Here is a 20289-nt window from a genome sequence, read left to right as displayed (position 1 = left end):
ATTTTTATACCATAACTACTAGGGTTCCTGGTAGGTACTAATATACTTGTACATACCTAACTTAGTGTAGCTCATCTTAAAATAATTTGCACAGGTGGATTACATACCTTCAGCATTTTCACTAGAGGAACAAGAGCTCCTATTTAATTTTTTATATCTGAGCTGGAAAGCAGACAGGAAGGTAATATCTGACAGACACCTCTTACCAGAGAGGAGCATTCCCTTGTGTAGAAATGGTGAATGTCACATCTCAGATTGTGAGAAGAAAGGAAGGGAAAGTAATGCTAACTTAGCTCAATGCTTTTACATCCCTTCCCCAGAAATCAGTTTCAGATGTTTGCTTCTCACACTTTCCAAACTGGGACATCAAAGGAAAAATTTAAGTGTTGCATGGGGTAGTTTTTTTAACATTTCAAATAACGGGGATTGAACAATAACTGTCTTTTTTCCCCGTAGCATCCTGGAGTTTCATTTCTACAGGAGGTTTTCTTTATCTGGTGAAGGCAAAATGTCCTTGAAACTCAAAATTCTGCTAGTACCTTCACACAGTTGTATTACTGACCATCAGGTATGTACTTACCTGATAGCGTGTTGGCTGATTGAGAATGCTGTTAAAACTGTGCGATTCAAAAACTCTGGAGTTCGACTGAGTGAAAAGGTTTAACTAGGAAGAAATAAGACAAAATTAAAATATATTACGGAATTTGCAGTTAGAATTCAGCTCAATTTTTTTTCTTGGAGACCTCTTGGGGATGTCTCCATTGTCACTATATCAGTACTATTTCCAAGAAAACTGAGATTGCCTTATTTGTTGGGTTTTGTTCTGTTTTGTTTTTTTTAAACACTTACAATTTTAGCCAACCTGTTCACAGCACAACTTCAAAGCAAATGTGCTCACACAGCTGAGGAAATAATGAACGATGACTTGGAGGCAGGGATGAGTGGCTAGAGCAAGGAGAGACTCTCTGAACTTAATAAAATTTAACAAAGAGCTGTTGTGGATCTGCACTCTTAAACATACTTTTAATTACACATGCATGCTCAAAACCATTTCTGTTTAGTTCAAAGCGTTTTTCCAAAGCACCATTTTCAGGAATAGTCATACATTTAGAAAAATGGTCATTGTTCAATTATTATCTATCTATATATAGAACAGAAAGCTATCAGAACCCAAATAATTTAAGAGTTTTGTAGAAGTGGGCTAGAAACAGAAGGGAAAAAGGCCACCTTGGACAAGATAGCTTTGTGACCAGTACGGAAGGTTTGTTACTCCCAATTCAGGGACCTAACTCTTCTCTCAGATACACTGGCGAGGGTGAAGTAAAAACAGGTATGAAGAAGGTTCAACCCTAATCTGCATCTGTCATTGATTTTCTATGTGGCCAATTAAAAGTCACTGAATCAATTATAGCTGGCCTCTGTGGTGGGGTAGGGGAGCAAACTGAAGTCACCCTGTGCCTATATTGTTATCTAATTCTCACAAGGGTGTTATGACACTGCATTCTATTAATACATAGAACATTTAGATACTCGAGTTTAGAATGTCATGGAAGTGCTGAAGATTCTTATTATTACCGATCCCGCCTCTTTCCTGTTGTTTTCTGTTAAGAACATAGCCTTTGACAGTAGGAAGTGAATATCATACTGACCACACTTTATCCTTTTCCTGTCTGTCGTGAAAGGAAAAGTTTTCTCTCCTTATCCTCCCCTCCCCCCCTTTTTTTCCCACCCTGAACTAAAAATCTTTCTAATGGAGGCTGCAAGCATCCTTATTCAATATTTAGGTCATTCCTTGTGGGAGTTATTTGCATCTTTGAATACTCTGTTATTTTTGTTTTAATTGTGTTTTTCCAGTCACTGGACCTTGTTATCCTAAGAAAATTTATAGCTATTTTTTTGGTTTTATGCAGTACATTTAAGCAATCTGAAATACAGATGTATGAAAATAAATGCTTAACTAATTACCGAACTATTATCATAAGCACAAATTATACCCTAGAACCTAAAGAAAAGCAGAGTGGACGCACAATTCTTCATTGCAGTTAAAAGACTTCAGTTACCTACCCTAGATTTAGAATTGCCCATTCCCATTTCAATATCCTTCTGCAGCCGTCTCCTCCTGCACTTAGAAAAGTTAATGATCCTCATGATGAAATAGAAAAAAGATTTGGGGCTTGGTACAAGACTGAATGGTGGAGGTAATGTTTTTCCATCATCAAAATACGATAACCAAAGTTTAGAACGAGCAAACTTCCACTCAACATCACTGTCATCCTGTGTTAAGATATAAAAACAAGTATGTGCTTCGTTTTGATGAAATGCAAAACTTCTTCCAAATGAAAATTCTTTTAAATATTGACCTTTTCTGGTTTTAAATGAAATATTATTTGCTTGCTAGTAAGACTCCCAGTACTTCTGCAAAAATGCAATCACTTTATCAAGTCTATTTTAATTAAATTTCAGTTGTCTCTTTATGGCAACATCTCATTGACAATACTTAGTTAAAGCATGTGAACCATTTAAACAAGTGTTATTTTTGCATTGAGTGAAAGCCAACATGTAAACTCTGTGCTATTTAAAGTGGAACTTTTTGTAAAGTCTTGTTTTTCTCATTAAAGTGGTCACATGAATTTGGTACTCGCACAAGTGATGAAGTATTAGCTTCAAGGCAGACATGGTTTAAAAGAGCAGTACTCACAGCTTTTTACATAACCAGGAAAACTACCTCTGATTTATAACGGAGTACAGAAAGTACCTCAATTTCTTGATATGAACTGTTGATCATAGCAATCAGCATGTTGAGCAGAACTACCACCATTGTTACATTGTATATGCCATAAAGAACATAACCAATGTTCTCGATGAACTTATGATCATATTTAAGGACAACAGAGGTTACTTCAGACAAGCCAAATATTGACCAAAATAAGGTCTTGAAACTTTCTTCCACTCTGTTGGGGAAAAAAAAAGAAAAGATTAAAAAAAAAAAAAAAAAGAAGAGAAAGGCATTATTACTAACTACACAAATAAATATATAAATTGTGCTAATTATGCTAGCAGTGCATAGATTACAATCTATAAACAATCTCAAGTAATTTGTCTGTGAACCAGGTTTGTAGAGCACTGATCAAAACAAGCAACATGCAAGAAATATTTTTCACAGTATGTTCCATTTCTCCACAGTGCTCCATCTATCCATCATAGAGAATGTAGTTGTAACAATACATCCAATACAACAGCCCAGGAATAAGAAAGGTGTAATATTTCCAGGTTTTGAGACGAAGGATAGAAGGATCTCATTATTTTCCATTCTAACTCTGCAGGGGGCAGACCTTCCCTGTCCTAATAAACCTAAATATGGGGCTGATGGGAAGGAAACTGCTGCACTCCTTCCAAGAGCTTCTGATTAACCCTTCTATTAGGTCAATTGGTCTTTTGTATTTGGCTTTCTCAGGTTCTAAGATACCTATTTCTCACCGACTTCAACTATCTTCAGTTTTAACGCTAGGAGAGAGCGTACAATATCCAAAGATTTCATTACCTTCATGAAAAACCAGAAGTCTCATATTGGCTTTTTACTTAACTTCATACTTACGTTGTAAAGGCTGGGTTTAGTTTAGCTCCAAGGTAGTAGGAATACAGTATGAACATTCCAATCATAAATGCGAGAAATACCATAATAAAAAGGACCATAAACTTGAAGATGTCCTTAACAGTCCTTCCAAGTGAAATCTGCAAGGGCCCAAAACTCTCATTTGCAGGCAGGATATATGCAATCCGAGAAAAGCTAAGAACAACAGCAATTGCATAGAGGCCTTCAGATATTATCTGAGGATCAGATGGGAGCCATTTATCTCTGGCTGGAAAACATGAAATGCAGAGGTAAATATAAGGAGATACTCATTTTTCACAATGTTTAAAAATAGATCTTGATAGGATTTTTCCATGAACATGTCTGAATTTAGTTGAGACAAATACTTGAAGAGTCTAGCAGTTTGCTACTCTATTCCTTTTCTCTTTAAGTCACAAACAATGACTGCAAGTTACATTACCTTTTGCTAGAAAAAAACCTGTAATTGAAGAAACAGGACATTTTCTTCTACAGTTTGCATTTTAACCTGAACTATATAAGTAAATCCATATTGCTTTTCTTAACGCAAGTCTATTATTTGCTATCTTAACAATCACTATGCTAAAGCCAGAAATTTATTCATATTTTGTGTTTTATTGATGGGAAGTTAACAGTGTTGGGTGATTAACAATTTCATTTTTTAATCACGCTAAGCTTTTGCCTTTGTTACAGGTTCAGGATATAACCTGGTCCCCATTGAAATCATGAAGATTTTTGCCATTCACCTCAATGGAAATAGGATCATGGTTTTCATACACAATACGCACAGAAAATTGAGTTATATGTAAATTCAGAAATTGTTTATTACATGAATTAATGCACAATCTTAGAAAATAACACCGAATTAAAATGTTTCATATCAAAATACCCTGTGTTTCTGAATGTGTATTTACATATGTACAAATTTAGACTGATTATAGAGCAATTAATATAAGTAACAAACCCGAGTCTGTTGTTGTAATGAAATTCATAAAGCATATTCTAAAATACCACCACCAGCAGCAAATACAGCCTTTGCTGGTGTTGCAAATAGAGATTCATCACACCTTACATCACGTTACAATTTCTGCACTGCAACAACTATTCAGTACTTTTATTCTATTTGAGCAGATCTTTACTGGGCCAGCATCCTTCCTTCAGCAGGAAATGCTGATAGATCTTTACAAATACAAGAAACTGTATTAAATAACTGAACCAAACAAAAATCTCACATCAAAATTTTATGTGTTATGCACTAAGCCAAGAGTAAAATGTAGCTTGCAAATGTTTAAAATCAAGAGGGTCAAATCTAGCTCTAGGATAAACAGTTAGAATAAAATTATGGACAGCTACATTTGAACTGATGTCGCCCTCATGCCTATTGTTTGGTATTATTATATTAGCAAACTTGATTATCAAATTACTGTCACAACAACTATTGTTTAAATAGCATAGAAACAAAAATATTGAGGCAGAAGTGGTCACACAATGCTATGAACACAAACACACGCAAATATTCATTTTAAGGCTTTGAAATGCTAGTGCATCATACCAGTTTCTCTATGTTCAGATCTGCGTTGCATAAAAGTTAAACTCACCGTAAGTAAAATATTCTATTTCTGGAGGAAGTGTGACCTCAGAGAGGTCATTCTCCTCAATGTAGTTGTCCACATATTGTTGTGCTTTTGTGGCCTGCAGGAATGCCAGAAGCCTCGCCGTGAAAGCGGCAATGAAAATGGACAGCATCCCAAAATCCAAAACATTCCATAACTGCAAGATATATTCCCTGGGTCCTTCCAGCCACAGCTCTTTGCATTCTGACCACATCATACCTGCAACAAGAAATGAAAAAACATAGCCATATTGGCCAAACTCTTTTCATTTAAACTCTCTGCATTTTCCCATTTAATAAAACCAGGTGGTACCAGTGGAGCAAAAATTCACTTATTTGCAGTGTCACAGAGTCATCATACTCCTTGAGTAAGGCTCTCTTGGTTTCAACAGGGTTGATCAAATGACAAGGTATTAATTGATTTGTGGGGATAAAGCTCAGACATCTCCACTAAGGGCAGTGTAGTGCCACAGCTTTGCAGTGAAAGTATTATGGCGTAAGAACATCACTTCTAAAGAAGGAAAAATGTTAAATGTGGAAGAAGAACTCCTCCCCTTTCCTTAACATTTACATTCATAAACCACTTCTGAATCAGAAGGGTTAGTTTTTACAGAGAAGCACAACTACCCAGCTACACAGATGACCAAATATAAATGGCACAATTATACTACCGGTTATCCACTACAGACTAAGATGCTTTTCAGCATAGAAAGTGGAATTTAGCTATGTGTAATTCAGTTTTCTTAATCAAGCTTCTAGTCAGAAACTCATTTATGTGGAATTAATCCAGATCACAGCCTCATTATAACCTAGAGCTGTAGTTGTTGAGACTCAAGACATTTTCTTATTTCAAAAAAATTTATTAGGGGAAAAAGAAACCCCAAACAACAAAACCACAACCCCACAACATTTTATCCCTGTTTCCCTGGCTGAGTAATTCAGAGGGGTACCGCCGCCATCCCAACCATATGCACAGCAGCCATGCACTGGATCAGCTTGAGACTGGTTGTCTCTGAGTGCCCAAGAAATTTCTCACAGTGACTGTTCTAGAGACCACCAAAATCTCAGTCCTTGCCTTCTGCCAAATAAAGAGGCTGCTCCCCATGAGTATGTGCGAGGACTACCAAAAGGCAGCATACAAGGAATACGCATCCCCCTACCCTAACATAGTTAAAGATAAAGCAGTGCTTAGACCAGGAGATTCAGACGATTCAAAAGGCAGAGTGAGGCACCTTCATGTAGCAGCCACAGTAACACTCCTTTCTCGTCTGAGAGTGCTACATTATCATGTGGCTAACGGACATTTTGCTGTGTAAAGCACCTGACTTTGATGAAATGCTAGAAGATAGCATTTTTTGCCATACAGAGTTTCAAACAGCTGATAAGTATTGTGAAAAAAACCTGAGTAATGAGAACTGACTCACTAGCCCCTTGACGCTGGTAGAAACTGTGATTTCCCCAAATGCCACCTAGGTAGCAATGCCACATAAGCACCGATGTGCTAGCACGCGAACACCGTGCAGTAGGAACTCCTGACCTTCTGGCATGTACAGCAGCATAGGCTGCCTGATACTACTTAAGAAAACTACTTCGGTAAAATATAATTTCTGTGGTATTCTCTTCAGCAAACCTGTGCTCCTTTTACAAATGCCAGAATTACCAAACAGTGTGGCAAATCAGCAAACAAAATTTAACCCCATGCTGCAAGAGAGGGCAGCAGAGAGATGCTCTGATGCCCTCACCAGTTCTAATGTACTGTTATCCACCCTAAGGGTTTATTCTAACCGCACAGCCTTTGGAGCAAAGGTTAGACCTGGGCATCTCTCCTTTCTTTTAGAATTTATGTCTGCAGGAAAACAGTTGACAAAATGATGAAGGGGCAATATACCTACCAAGAACCCATACCATGATCAGCATTTCTGTCCAGGTGAACTGAGTAGTCTTCACCCTAAAGATCTGCTTAGGGTAATCAGTAACAGTGACATTCGGTAGCGTTGTTATACCTTCAAATCTGTCTGAAGCATTGAACACCAGCAGGCCTAGGAAAATAATGAAGGATGCTGCATGTGCCACAAATTTCATAAATGGGCTTCGAAGAATTCTTCCAAGCTGCAAAGGTAGAATGAAAGCAGTCATTCAGTTTTCTCAAAGAAACAAACTCTTTCATCAGACATTCCAGAAGCATAAACAGGAACTCGGAACTCAGGACAGTCTGAAACCTAATTTTTTAGAGGATACTGTTCCAAGTGCACTGAACTGTGATGCTTCTCTATTTCAGACAAAAGTCTCCCGAAGGCAGCCTTATGGAATATGTTGTCTTGTTAGCGAGTGTTCACGTTATTCCATAAACTCTAGATGGCAATGTTTGAGGGGAACCACTCCAAGGAATTACAAACGTACAATGGCTGTGACCAGAGTTTGATCTAACGCCTGCAGATGAGGGGTGGAAGCAAGCCCATGGAAAAATAAAATAAAATAAATAAAATAAAATAAAACATACCTTCCTTATCAACAAATGCGTACTACTAGCTTGCCTATGACTATAGCTCTAGGAAAAATTACAGACTCGTCTTCTCATCTCTGGCTACTGTATTGCATCCACAGAATGTATGTTCAGAGCAAGAAGTTCCAAGTAAATAACCTGCGTCTACTAAAAATAACAACTGCACCATCACAATGGATTAAGAAGGACAAGATCAGAAATATTACTATTTTCAAACTAATTCAGCTGATCTCATACATATCTGCACCTGGTAGAAGGACAAAACAGCAAGAACAGAGGCAGTCTGCATGAGAAGATAGAACCGGCTGCCTCCAGAAGACCACACTGGAAAAAGCAGTCGTTCTGTGGCTGTTATGAAAAAGAGGAGTCTGTGATCCCATCAATACAAGCCTTATGCTGCAAGCCAGCAACAGAAGTGCCAAGCTGTAAGTCCACTCCCCTTTAGGGCAATACTGCCACCATACTTTATTTAGGCAGCGAAGGTCTTGTCTGGCCAGTGCTGCTGCAACTCCCCACCCTGTACTCAAGAAAAGCAGGTATCAGGGAGGTGGCCCCACAGCCAGCAATTTGTGCATGGGCTCAAGCACAGAGACGGCACTGAGACTCCCTAGTGACGCTCTTTGGAGACCTCTTGGGGTGAATGCATGTGTAGGTTTACTTGTCCTTCCCAGCCCTTTGGAAGGAGTAATACCTTTGGAATAAACCTCCTTTCTGTGGCCTGAGCAGCACAATACTTGTCCCAGCTCTGCACAAGGTGTGACAAGGTAGATGCTAGACAGACTTCTTCATCTTAGCTGTGCACACCTCTTCAGGCCAAAGGTTTCCTGTCTCTTTCAGTACAACAGAACAATGTACTGCTCCGCACATAACGTCTGACCTTTATTAATGTTAATAAACAGTTGTAATGCAATGAACTATCACATACATCACCAATAGGATGCAATGTTCTAAAATCCCCTGTGAAGAGCTCTGTTATCAGCAGTATTGTATAAGAAGAAAAATCCAAGTTCCGCAGATGGGGAATGGGAAGCGGCTTTCTTATTTCAAGGAACGGTCTTCCTGAAACTGGGGTCAGTGACTATGAACTAAGCGGAGCAGCACACACTAAACAGCATTTACTACATATGCAAACAATCTCAGGTTCCCTTCCTGCTCCTGACCTTTACAAAGCATTTTGAAATTACAATATCAAACAACTGATATGAATGTACAGCACTTTTATTTGACATTAGCACTAGGAAAAATGTCAGATGTTTCTGGTACTGGCAATTAAAGCTCAAGGACAAATGTCACTTTCCCATATTAGACAACAGCTAAAATATATATTAATATGTTTCTATGATATGGAGCTGCAAGTAAGGAATATCTTTACTACAGATATTCATGGAAAGTGACATTTCAGAGAATAATGAGAGTAACAATTATCCTATTTTCATAAAGGTTTATCTTTAAAGTAAATAAACATTTAACCCACAGAAAACATCAGGTTCCCTTCAAATATGCAGGAGATGAGCAAAATCTTATCCTTTTTGAGGTGAACTACAAGAGCAAAATATAAATTAATGAAACTCACATTTTGTTGCTGTACACTTGTTAAGGAAATATAACTGAAAGACCACATTCAGCACAGAAATAATCTTTCTTAATTTTTTAAAAAAAATTAATGTAACAGAGAAATCTTCCTTTTTCTGATTTACCAATGATCTATCAATCTGCTTCATTTGCAGACAATTCATATGCTACGGACTGTAAGGATTTCAAAGAAACTGCTGCTATTTTCATTGTGAGATCATCAAGAAAGCTGGAAGCACCCATCTATTTTCATGTAATTTTAAAGAAGTAAGAGTTCACAGTTACTCTCTTCTACAAATGTACCCTACCACATGGTTGGAATACTGCATTTAATGTAATTTCTGCTCTATGGTTCACTTGGTAAACAGACCTCCAAGGGCAGGTATAACAAATATTTTACTTAAAATTAAGTTCTGCATCACTGAAGTCAACAGATATCCTGCTAATGGTTTATATGGGAACAGCATCAGGTCTTAAGATGCTATCAGAGGAGATGGAATACAAAATCTGAGTGCTGGCTTTCAAAAAATCCATGTTACTAATAAAAACACAATTATATAGCAGAGCATGATCTACGGAAATTTAAAAAAGAAACAAAGCTCTCAGAGAAAGGTTTTTTTTTTCTTTTTTTAAACTTCAAACAATTTATTTTCATGTTTCATCACTGCGGTCCTCTCTTTACAGTGCAAATAAAACAAATAGCATCTTTTGGCTCAAGACTAGAGATTACTAAAAATATCATTAATTAGTTAAAACTTGGAAGCAGCAGAATTAGAGGTACAATATTGCATTTTGAATGCCAGAAATTGGAAAACAGCTCCCAGAATAGTACAAGATAAGTCATTTATAAAATTCAGTACCCTGCTACATGGTGCAATCCAATAACCGATGGCTAGAAATGGGAGGCCCAATGCCACAACCAGCACAACCAGACACTTGATAGCTATGGTCTGCTCCCGTAATCCTGAGAGATTTTCATACCAGATAGTCAGTAGCTGTTGCTGACAGTTCGGATGGGCCACAAACTGTAAAGAGGAAGAAAGAAAACCAAGAAATACTGTAAAAAGAGTTATATAACTGCTACATACATGATCACCTTAAATATATGTGTTAATTTAGACCTTAATAACCACGTTTTTTATCCTTTCCTTTAAAATAAAGGTTGATAAATAAAGAAGAAACTGCTGAGCTGAGTTAAAGTAGCACTTTGGGGATAAGGTTGCACACGCAGCCAGCCATTGCTGACAGACACCTTTTAAGCATTATTAGAACAGCTTTGCATACCCAGCTGGACCCTGACAGAGTTGCACCTCAGTCCTAACTTCCAACAATTTCCCATCAAATAAAGCTGATCGAAGGTACATGCAGAATTCCTGCAAAGACTGAAAATTCTTGTCTGACCATAATCTACTATTAGCCTCTTCCCTTCGTGCACATGCTCTTCACAGACCTCCTCAAATATCATTGCCATTTGATTTGGTTCTTTCACAAAGGCTCCGAATACCTCCTTAACCATCTATACATTTTCAGTCTAAAACTTACTGAGGCAAGAAATAAATAAAGCAAGAATACAGCACAGAATTTTAAACCTCACCAGAACATACAGAGATTAATATTAAAGGATTCCTTCTCTCTTACTACCATCGATGGTGATAGCCTCTTCTTAGATGTACTTGGGATTGGAAAAACAATCAGAAGCCACTTACTACAAAAAATGTTTTATGTTTTGTGGAAAATAAAATTTAGTATTTAGTAATATAAGGAAATTCCATTTTGTGAAGCAGATGAAAAGATGACCTTATGGTTTTGATGATGCTCTAAGGACTCCGTTATAGATTGTATTTTGCTATACAGTTTTTTTTTCTCTAAGTTCACGCTTTTGATACTATCTCACCTGAAAAACATTAAGTACTCAAATTTGACAGTTTTCAAAAATAACTTTTCCTTTTTTACTATTTTAAGATTTTAAAGGACCCTGGGGGTACAGACTGTTATCACTATAGTCTTATGCTATTCTTTGTGTTTTAATGAGTTGTTAACAGCTTTACAACACACTGCAGAAGGCTCAAATAACATCTGCGTTGTATACTTTAACTAAAAATATAAACATTTCAGGGATTTCTGTGCAAGATAATTTTATTTTTAATGAATTATTTTATGAGGTGTTCTTTTTATCTTTGCTGATTAGTTTACATTATTATTTATCAATATTAAGTATTTGCTCATTTATTTCTATAGTAAAAGGACTAAAAGGTATTAAACATAATAGAGGAAACTACAAGACTAGATGTGTACAAATATCTGAATAAATATAGTCTCTAATAAAATGACCAAAAGTTGGCATTTTCAAATTTGGGCACTTAGTTTTATGAGGTAATATTCAGGCATTTAAACGAGAACGTTGTGATTGTCAGTAGTCTAAGCATACAAAATTACCACTGAATTTCAGTTCACTGAATGTCGGGCCATTTTTGGAATCTTCAACCCTACATCCAAATTTTGGTACTTACTCTTCTTATACCCAGACATAGACATGTGAAAGACAATTTTTGAATATACTTACCCTCTTTTGACCTAACTCTGATGCCTGCTGAAGTCAATAGTAAAATTTCAACTGACCTTAACTAAGCAGAGCCAAGACATCATCAAGGACTTTTGTAACCAAGTGCTTTAAAATAGGAGGGAGGAAGCCGGAAAAAATATCAAGACAAAGAAACAGGGCATCAAGTGATTTTATCAGGATTTAGTCATGAAAAGACAACCAGACAAGTGGAAGAATAGTCTTAGGATTAACAATCAACTTCTCCTCAGACAGTTATTACAACACAGACTTGCTCTCCTTTTGTGTAAGTTTTGTTTGTCCTTCGCTTCCACAAATACTTCCTTAAGTGTCCTAAAACTGAAACGCAGCAGAGATTGAAATGTTAAGATACTAAACTGGCACATATTAAGGATCTAGTACCCACTAAAAAAAAACCAAAGCAAAAAAACCAGTCAGCTTCCATCTATCTCCTATGCAGCAAATACATACTAATGTTATTTTCCTAGCTTCAGTAAGATTTCAGTATGTTCACAGGGAGAGGGGATGGTTCCCAAATTAATTACGGAATGATAAAATGAGCTGCTGCCAACAACTGCACTTGTTTAAATATACTTTAAGTTTTACTTTACTGAAATCAACTCTTGGTCAATTTTGTTGAAGGGTGAACATGTATTCCTCTATTTTTAAAGCACTGTTGTATTTCTTTGGGATGAAGCACTGTGGACAGAGGAGATGTACAGCGATGCAATCAGGATCATGTTTTGTATTCAGGAGTGTGTAGTCCACGTTGGGTGCTGCTACTGAAGAAACATAAACAGTGGGAGGGAAGAATAATTCTATAGCTCCCTATATTCTTTGCCCGTTATAGTTACATTTGTGGTTAAGTCCATTTCTAAAGTGTTATCATACTCATCATTATCACTATTACTATTATACCATGTCCTGTGAGACTGCCACATCACAAGAGCATGTGGGACACCAGTTAAGCACAGGAGTAAACAGCCTAGTTATCACAGCACTTTGAAGAAATCTGGTAATATATTTGTCACATCGGTAAACAATAACTAGTAAATCAGAGTGAAGAATACTAGGTAATTGCACAAAAAGAATTTGAAAATAACACTGATAACTCAGATAATCCATGTTGGATTAAGAGTGAGATCTGACCCAAGTTGCTTGTGCTTAAAAAAAATATATATATATACTGTAAACTTTGGACATCCATTTTATTATCCTTTGTACTCTGTTGAGATCATAATGTACTATGTACACTGTTGTTTGCCAGGTCTTGCCTGCAAAACTCCATTTATATGCCAGATCTCATTAAAAAGTGCATACAGTAGTACAATAGGGCAGACTTTAAAAAAAAAATCAAATTAAATCATTGGCAATGAAAACAGGGAACCTTAAAAGTCTCAGGAGGAAGAATCTGAAGCTGTTGCATGAACTTTAAGAAGGGAAGCAACCTTCACAAGAGCCAGCAGTGTGCCCAGGCAGCCAAGAAGGCCAACGGCATCCTGGCCTGTATCAGGAATAGCGTGGCCAGCAGGAGCAGGGAAGTCATCGTGCCTCTGTACTCGGCACTGGTGAGGCCTCACCTCGAGTGCTGTGTTCAGTTTTGGGCCCCTCACTACAGGAAAGACATTGAAGTGCTGGAGCGTGTCCAGAGGAGAGCCACCAAGCTGGTGAGGGGTCTGGAGAACAAGTCCTATGAGGAGAGGCTGAGGGAACTGGGCATGTTTAGTTTGGAGAAGAGGAGGCTGAGGGGAGACCTCATTGCCCTCTACAACTACCTGAAAGGAAACTGTAGAGAGGCGGGGGTTGGCCTCTTCTCCCAAGGGAATAACGACAGGACCAGAGGAAATGGTCTGAAGTTGCGGCAGGGGAGGTTTAGATTAGATATTAGGAAGAATTACTTTACTGAGAGAGTGGTCAAGCACTGGAACAGCCTGCCCAGGGAGGTGGTGGAGTCACCATCCCTGGAGGTATTTAAGAAACGTGTAGACGTGGCTCTTCAGGGCATGATCTAGTGCCCGGGATTGTTGGTTTGTGGTGGGGTGTTGTGTGTGGGGTTTAGTTGATGGATGCTGCTTTTTTTTTTTTTTTTTTTTTTTTTGGGGGGGAGTGTTGTTGTTTGTTTGGTTTTGTGTTGTGTTTTTTTGTTTGTTTGTGTGTTTTTTTTTTGTTTGTTTGTTTTTGTTTTTTTTTTTTTAATGTGGTTGGACTCGATGATCTCAAAGGTCCCTTCCAACCACTAAGATTCTGTGATTCTGTGATATTTTAATCTACTTTGCTCTAAATCAAAACTCCCAAAGTATTTTGGCGTATGGTTCATTAACACATATTAACACAGTTTGTACCTATAGTGGAATGGCCAACAGAAATAAATTAAAAAAATTTAAAAGTCTTTAAGAAACTAATGTCAACTTGAATTACGTTTGTCTTCTTTTTATTAGGCTGTCACCTTTGAAGCTTCTGCACCATAAAAACTGCCAGCCTGGTCTATTTGAAAAAAAGAGACTGGTTTTTTTTTTGGTGTTTGTGTGTTCTGATATATGCCCCCAGTCCCTTCTTTTGCCAAGATATATTTCATTCTCAACTCAAGACATGAAGGGACAAATCCCACAACAGATTATTTACTTTCCTGTCTTTGGCCACAGTTAATTATTTCAAACTACAAATAAATTGTTAAAAAGCAGGCTTAAAACTGTAGGGAAGAGGAGAGATAAGAAACACCCACATCACTCCTCCAGTTACCAGAGGGAACAGGAAGAAACAGCAAAGAAGCTTTAAGGGAGCTTGCCTAGAGCTATGAACCAGCCCACGGGCTCCCCTGCATCGCATCCAGAGCTGTGTGCTGATTTATTCCTCCTGGTCTATCAACATTTTGATCCGATGCTAAGAGGTGATCTGCCTGTGCTATAATTTTCCCCAGAAAAGGGAGGAGTTAGTGGACAAGATGCCAATGGTTATGGCAAGTTCTTCTCTGGCAGTCAGACTAAGGGCTCTCGAGAAGATCGTAGCAACTTATTCAACTTTGGCAACTGCACAATATGTACCACGTCCAAGCCCTCAGAGCAACTCATGTCACTTCTCCCATCCATAAAAGCTCTGAAACTCATCCTCCTCTCCAGCTCTGCTGAAATACTGGAATTTATGATTTTGTTGGTTTTATTTCCAGCAACTGCAACCTCTTCTGTTTCCCCTCCCCTTGTATATTTGTATGCCCTCCAGCTCCATCTCCTCCGAGGACAGTAGATTCACATCATATTCCACCTACCCAATCACATCATCCTACAACTTTGTTCCTTCTGCATTTCTCTTCTCTCATCCTACTTTCCATGCAGTTTCTTACTTTTTATGACATGTTGATCATGTTATCACATTTATATAATATTTTAGGATCCAATCCAAACCACAGTGAACAACAACGATGCATGAAGACAGTATCTGGTCACTAAAAAAATCCGAATTATAATTTAGCTGCTTTTCTGGGCATAATTGACTGTAACACTTCAGATGCATTCAGTTTCGTGTCCGTGAATCAAGTCATCAGTATGTAAATATTCCTCTGTATGACTAAGAATGATTATAATGTTATTTATTCCTAACATCCTAATGACTGAGTTCAGACCTAGAAGGAACAGATCCTGACATGCTCTGATACACAAACACACAACATAAAGAGAATTTTGAATCTTCTTTCTTTTCTATCAATTCAAAACATTATTGTTTGAAAATTAAATCTTGTGATTTTACTCAAACTCTTATTGATTTCACTTGGAAATTCTACTCTGATTTTTATCTCAGCAAGAACTGCAGAACTTTGCCCAGTGTCAGCAACTTCTCTGAAATTTTTTTGGCAATCTAAAGACAGAGTTAAGATACAATACTAAAAGCACAACTGCAGCAGCAATTCAGCATACAGAGCAAGACTACTTGTTCTAACTAGTTTTTCTTGGTTTTTTTCCAATTCCCTTAATCCCTTACTATTGGGACTGCAGTTTCAGCCTGAAACTTAGCCTCAAAATCATACTGCATTTACAAGATGGGCTACTCTTTAATGCAGTGCCCAAGGTATTAAGTGCAAGAGTTTCATTACTAATAGAATTTAAAACTCCATTTCCCTAGCAGTGAAGTTCTGAGCACATTTGCTCACTTGTCATGTGCTTTTTCCTGTCTCTCCTTCCTCTGAAAAGGGCATACGGCTCATTAACCATTTCATGGACCTGCAGTTCTGTTTGGCTGTACTGTTTGCAAGAGTGAACTGACCTTAATGTAGCTGACCCAGAAGTGCAGCTAGAAATACTGAAAGAAACATAAGCCACATCCTTGTCTGCTTCCTACAGTTATAGGGTTGAAAGCGTCTCGTGTGGCGTTCCCACACCTGAATCTGTTCTACAGTCAGAATATTGCTATAATCTGCCACAGTTGTAACAGAACCAGTCCCAGCATCAAGGGACCACCATGGCAGAGACATTTCCTGGCTCAACCCTTGCCATGCCCTCCGTAATGGCTATTTACATCGAACAGCACATGCATGCATATGGTAACAACTCTGCATCTCTGCACCATCTGTTTATTTCCTTCCACCAGGACCATTAGCCTTGTAGGATCTGAACTGGATTTGTCACAAATTGGAGCCAAAACCTTGAGTTTACCTGCAACTAATTAATCTTTTGCAAGAGAAGAGAACAAGTTTGCTACACGGAATTGTCTTTTTTTTTTTTTTTGCACTATGAAGATTTTTGTTATTCTTAACAGACCTGTGTGGCCCTTTGCTCAGCGATGAATTTCATCAGGGACCACAACCTCTTGGAAGAAAACCACAGTCTTCAGAAAGCAAACCGAGACAATAATCTCAGCAAAGGTTTGGTACACATTAAAATGCAACAGCATTTCATAAGTTATTTAGATATGGTAACATGCTTATGCACTTTGATTCTTTCCCTGTTCCATACTTTTTAATTAATTTAATACTTGTATATCTTTACCTTGAATTTTGGTAATTAATATGCATTTATCTGCTGTAGATCAATTCTATATTGGAAACAATGATTTGCTGTTTGGAATCTGCATTTACAGTTTTTGTTAACCATTTTTTGGGGACATAATAAACACCAACATTTCCCAGTCGTCCTGGTGGGTTGCTTACAATTCATTCTATATGGCAGATTGACTCAACAGGTGGCCACAGAATACGCTGTTATTTACTCTGAAAGACACAGACTTCTTGTAGAGATGATGAAACTATAATGGCTGTTAAAAATGGAAATAATGCTAACCCTGTAAATAGGTAGCTGTAAATAATACATAGGCATTTCTGTATTTCTTGAGTTCTCTCACAGAAGGACACAGTATTAACTATTTTCTATGTGCGTGTAGTGGTGTCTCAAAGAGAACAACACAGCTATATACTGGAAACTGTTAGGATAAATGGATATGTATTATGTCAAATGTGTGATACAGCTCCATTTTTTAACATATAACATTCATTCACAAAATAACTGTTCATTAAAAATTACCTCTGAGAGAGGCATCAACTGAAAACACGTTGCACTTTACAAAACTCTGATAAATACAGGTGCAAAGATGAAGAGCTGAAACGAACTGATTAACTAGCCACAAATATATTTTATACACTTTCAGAACTGAATTTTAAAATATTTTTTAAAGGAACACACATGGTAAATCATGTATAATTTCTCACTACAACCCACAGAGTTGCAGATGAGCTGTTTGGTTTACTGTCATATTTTGAAATAAATTAAAAAAATAATATACTTAATGACAACTTAGATGTTTTTTTTTTTTCCTTTTCCAGAGTAGTAAGAAGAAGACATTTTTTCAAAAAAAGACCTGTGTTGATAGAAATACTAGTAGAAAACTGCAAGACTTACCTCCCAGAATTTACTTTCCCAATTAAGTTACTTAAGGTAGAAAGCAAAGGTAAAACAAAAAAATTGTGAACAGACCAGATCTTTTCATTGGTTGAAACCAAACTTTCACCAATATAGCCTTCTCTTTCAATTAGATATTATCACATAGACTGACAGGAAGACACATCCTGACTTTCACCGAGTTAATTTAACTCCACTGAAATGCCTTCTTTTGGATTAATCAGGAGAAGATCTAACCAACTGTGGATAACCCTGCTAGCACAGCTGATTTATGTCATTAAAATCTCCTGCCAATTTTCAGCTGTGGAAACTAGATTAAACTGAACTCCTTCACTGTAGTTCCCTTTTGCCAGCTTCTGCCTTGTGATAATCTTGATTATACACACCGTATCTCAGTAATGCATCTGACCACTGTTTCATAACACCTGTGGAATAATGAGATGACGCTGTGTTCCTATTACAATTTCTGAGAGCACTGGCTATAAGGAGTTACCTTTTTGACTTCATACTTAATGGCCAGCTTCACACGGCTCAGCGATGCTCTGTGTCTCTGTGCTTCAACTGGCTCAGAATTCAAATCCCCGTTCAGAATGGCCTCCACTTCTTCCGAGTCTCGGCAGAGATCGAGAACACCAACCACAAAATCCTTGCACTGCATAGACAGCTTCCGATAGTCATTCTGAAACAGAAGTGTTAGAGAAAACGGCCAATGCAAACATACTTAATAGTCAATGGCATGGAAAAAGAATCCGTACAAGTTGCTAAAAGTTAATAGTATGTGACTTTTACACAATATGTCAAGTTAGGGGTCTATCAGACATTACAGAGCTCTTGTACAGTGGAATCATTTCTTCTCTGATGCAAGGTAGCCCCTTGAACAGAAGATGAGGACAGCTGTTTAACAGAGCATGGGAACATTATATAGTAGCCGATGGGCAGCAAGGGGAAGTTGAACCGACAAATAAGAACTGCACAAATAAACTAGCATCAGAACTCTTGAAATACTAACCTCACCCTTGCAAAAACTTTGCAGACAATTAATGAAATAATTCTTACAGGGTTGTCTCCCAGGCTACAAATATATTTCTGCTCTTTCTACAGTGCTAAAATGGCTGCTTACTCTTTACTCTGATGTACACTGTGTTCACTTCCCTTTCCCCCCCCCCTCACCTCTGCTTCCCAATTACCCTTGGAACTGCTTCACATGCAACAATGTGTACAGTGGGTTACAAAGTAACTGCACAGAATAACTGTGGCATGAACTCGGACACCAGCGTTATGGGCAAAATACCCCAAACTTCCTGTACAGGCAACACAGAAACAGCTTTTTCAAAGGACAGTTGAAAGATATTAGGCTTCTGAGTCATTCTCTAAGAGACCCTTCCACTGACAACACAGCTGAACTAGAGAGACATTTCTGTAAACCATGACTCTTATTTAAGAGCTGTCCACCTTTCCCTTTCTCTCCTTCTCTCCCTATCTCTATCACAAACCATTCCTCTTCCCAAAATCACCTTTTACCTTAATCTCCCTCGTTTGCTCTCACTCCATCAGCTTTCCCTTCCTAACAGTTTTGCCTGTGTTACTTTCTAAAGTATATAAACAAACATGTTTTCTCGGTTATTAAAAAACAACTCTCCCCTCCTCCAATTCAAATTCTTTTCAGAACCTAATCTTTTAGCAAAGCGTTTCTTCTTTTCCCCACTCACTGCTTCCATTTTGCAGTGTCATTGGCCACTTCCAGACTTGTAGCTTGTTGACTGTAGCTGAGAAGTCTTACTGCGTCATGCAGAAAAAAAACAACTACTTTTTGCTGGTCCTTACTCTTTCTCAGTCTTTCCTCAGCCTCCTCCAAACCGTCAACACTTTGGGACTGTGTCCTCAGTCATGCCCGTATCCTGTGATCCTTTCCGTGCAGCTATTAAACTACTGCACCTAGGGTGTAGTGGTACTGCCTTTCTATGTCCATACCTTACGCCTGGCATGCTGCTCACAGGTTTCACGCCCTTCATCCTTCCCCTTTTTGCTGCCTCCCTATTAGCAAACTCATGTTTATCTTCAAGGTGCTACCTTTAAACTTCTCAGCTGCTTGTATATGTTGACATCACAAAGATTTCCATGCATCTAATCTCTTCTTCTGACAAAACAGTTGTGGCTACATTTCAAAATTTAAGATAACTCTGTAAAGCATGCGCATGTGAATCTTCACTCGCACTTTTGTTTACGCTTGTCTATGTCTTCCATCATCTCTGTGACATTACCTATAGGCTTTTATCTGATACCTACATCAGTAGAAATCTTGGTCTTCATTCATGCATCCACATCCTCTCAGGTATATTTCTAGGACTTTTTTATATCTGAGATGCAGCCTCTGATTTCCTCACATGAGCCACAGTTGGAGGAGGAAACTTGACTGAACCTGCCAGTTTTACCTTGCTGTATCAAGTGTTTCAGTGCCCAACTAAAAATAGCATCGCCTTCTTTTTCAATTCCTCCACAGCTTTTCTTCAATTTTCCCCCACTGGGCCATCAAAAGACCAGTCTGAGCCC

The 20289-nt window shown here is 38.0% G+C and overlaps 1 protein-coding gene across 1 annotated transcript in view; it reads right to left on the bottom strand.

Annotated features, from left to right (window-relative positions):
* The window catches only part of TRPC3 (transient receptor potential cation channel subfamily C member 3), a 42241-nt gene that overhangs the window by 3077 nt on the left and 18875 nt on the right, over positions 1-20289 (bottom strand). Inside the window, exons 3-10 of the mRNA XM_074154564.1 lie at positions 18233-18418; positions 10158-10322; positions 7115-7331; positions 5209-5442; positions 3596-3860; positions 2756-2951; positions 2065-2274; positions 581-664 (exon numbers count right to left, since the gene is read on the bottom strand). Of these exons, the coding sequence (XP_074010665.1) occupies positions 581-664; positions 2065-2274; positions 2756-2951; positions 3596-3860; positions 5209-5442; positions 7115-7331; positions 10158-10322; positions 18233-18418 (1557 nt within the window). The remainder of the gene's footprint in view (positions 1-580; positions 665-2064; positions 2275-2755; positions 2952-3595; positions 3861-5208; positions 5443-7114; positions 7332-10157; positions 10323-18232; positions 18419-20289) is intronic.

This window comes from Numenius arquata, chromosome 10 (assembly GCF_964106895.1).
Source record: "Numenius arquata chromosome 10, bNumArq3.hap1.1, whole genome shotgun sequence".
Classification (NCBI taxonomy): Eukaryota; Metazoa; Chordata; class Aves; order Charadriiformes; family Scolopacidae; genus Numenius; species Numenius arquata.
The sequence above is the reverse complement of the archived record's forward strand: the minus strand, read 5'-3'. Positions and strand labels throughout refer to the sequence as shown.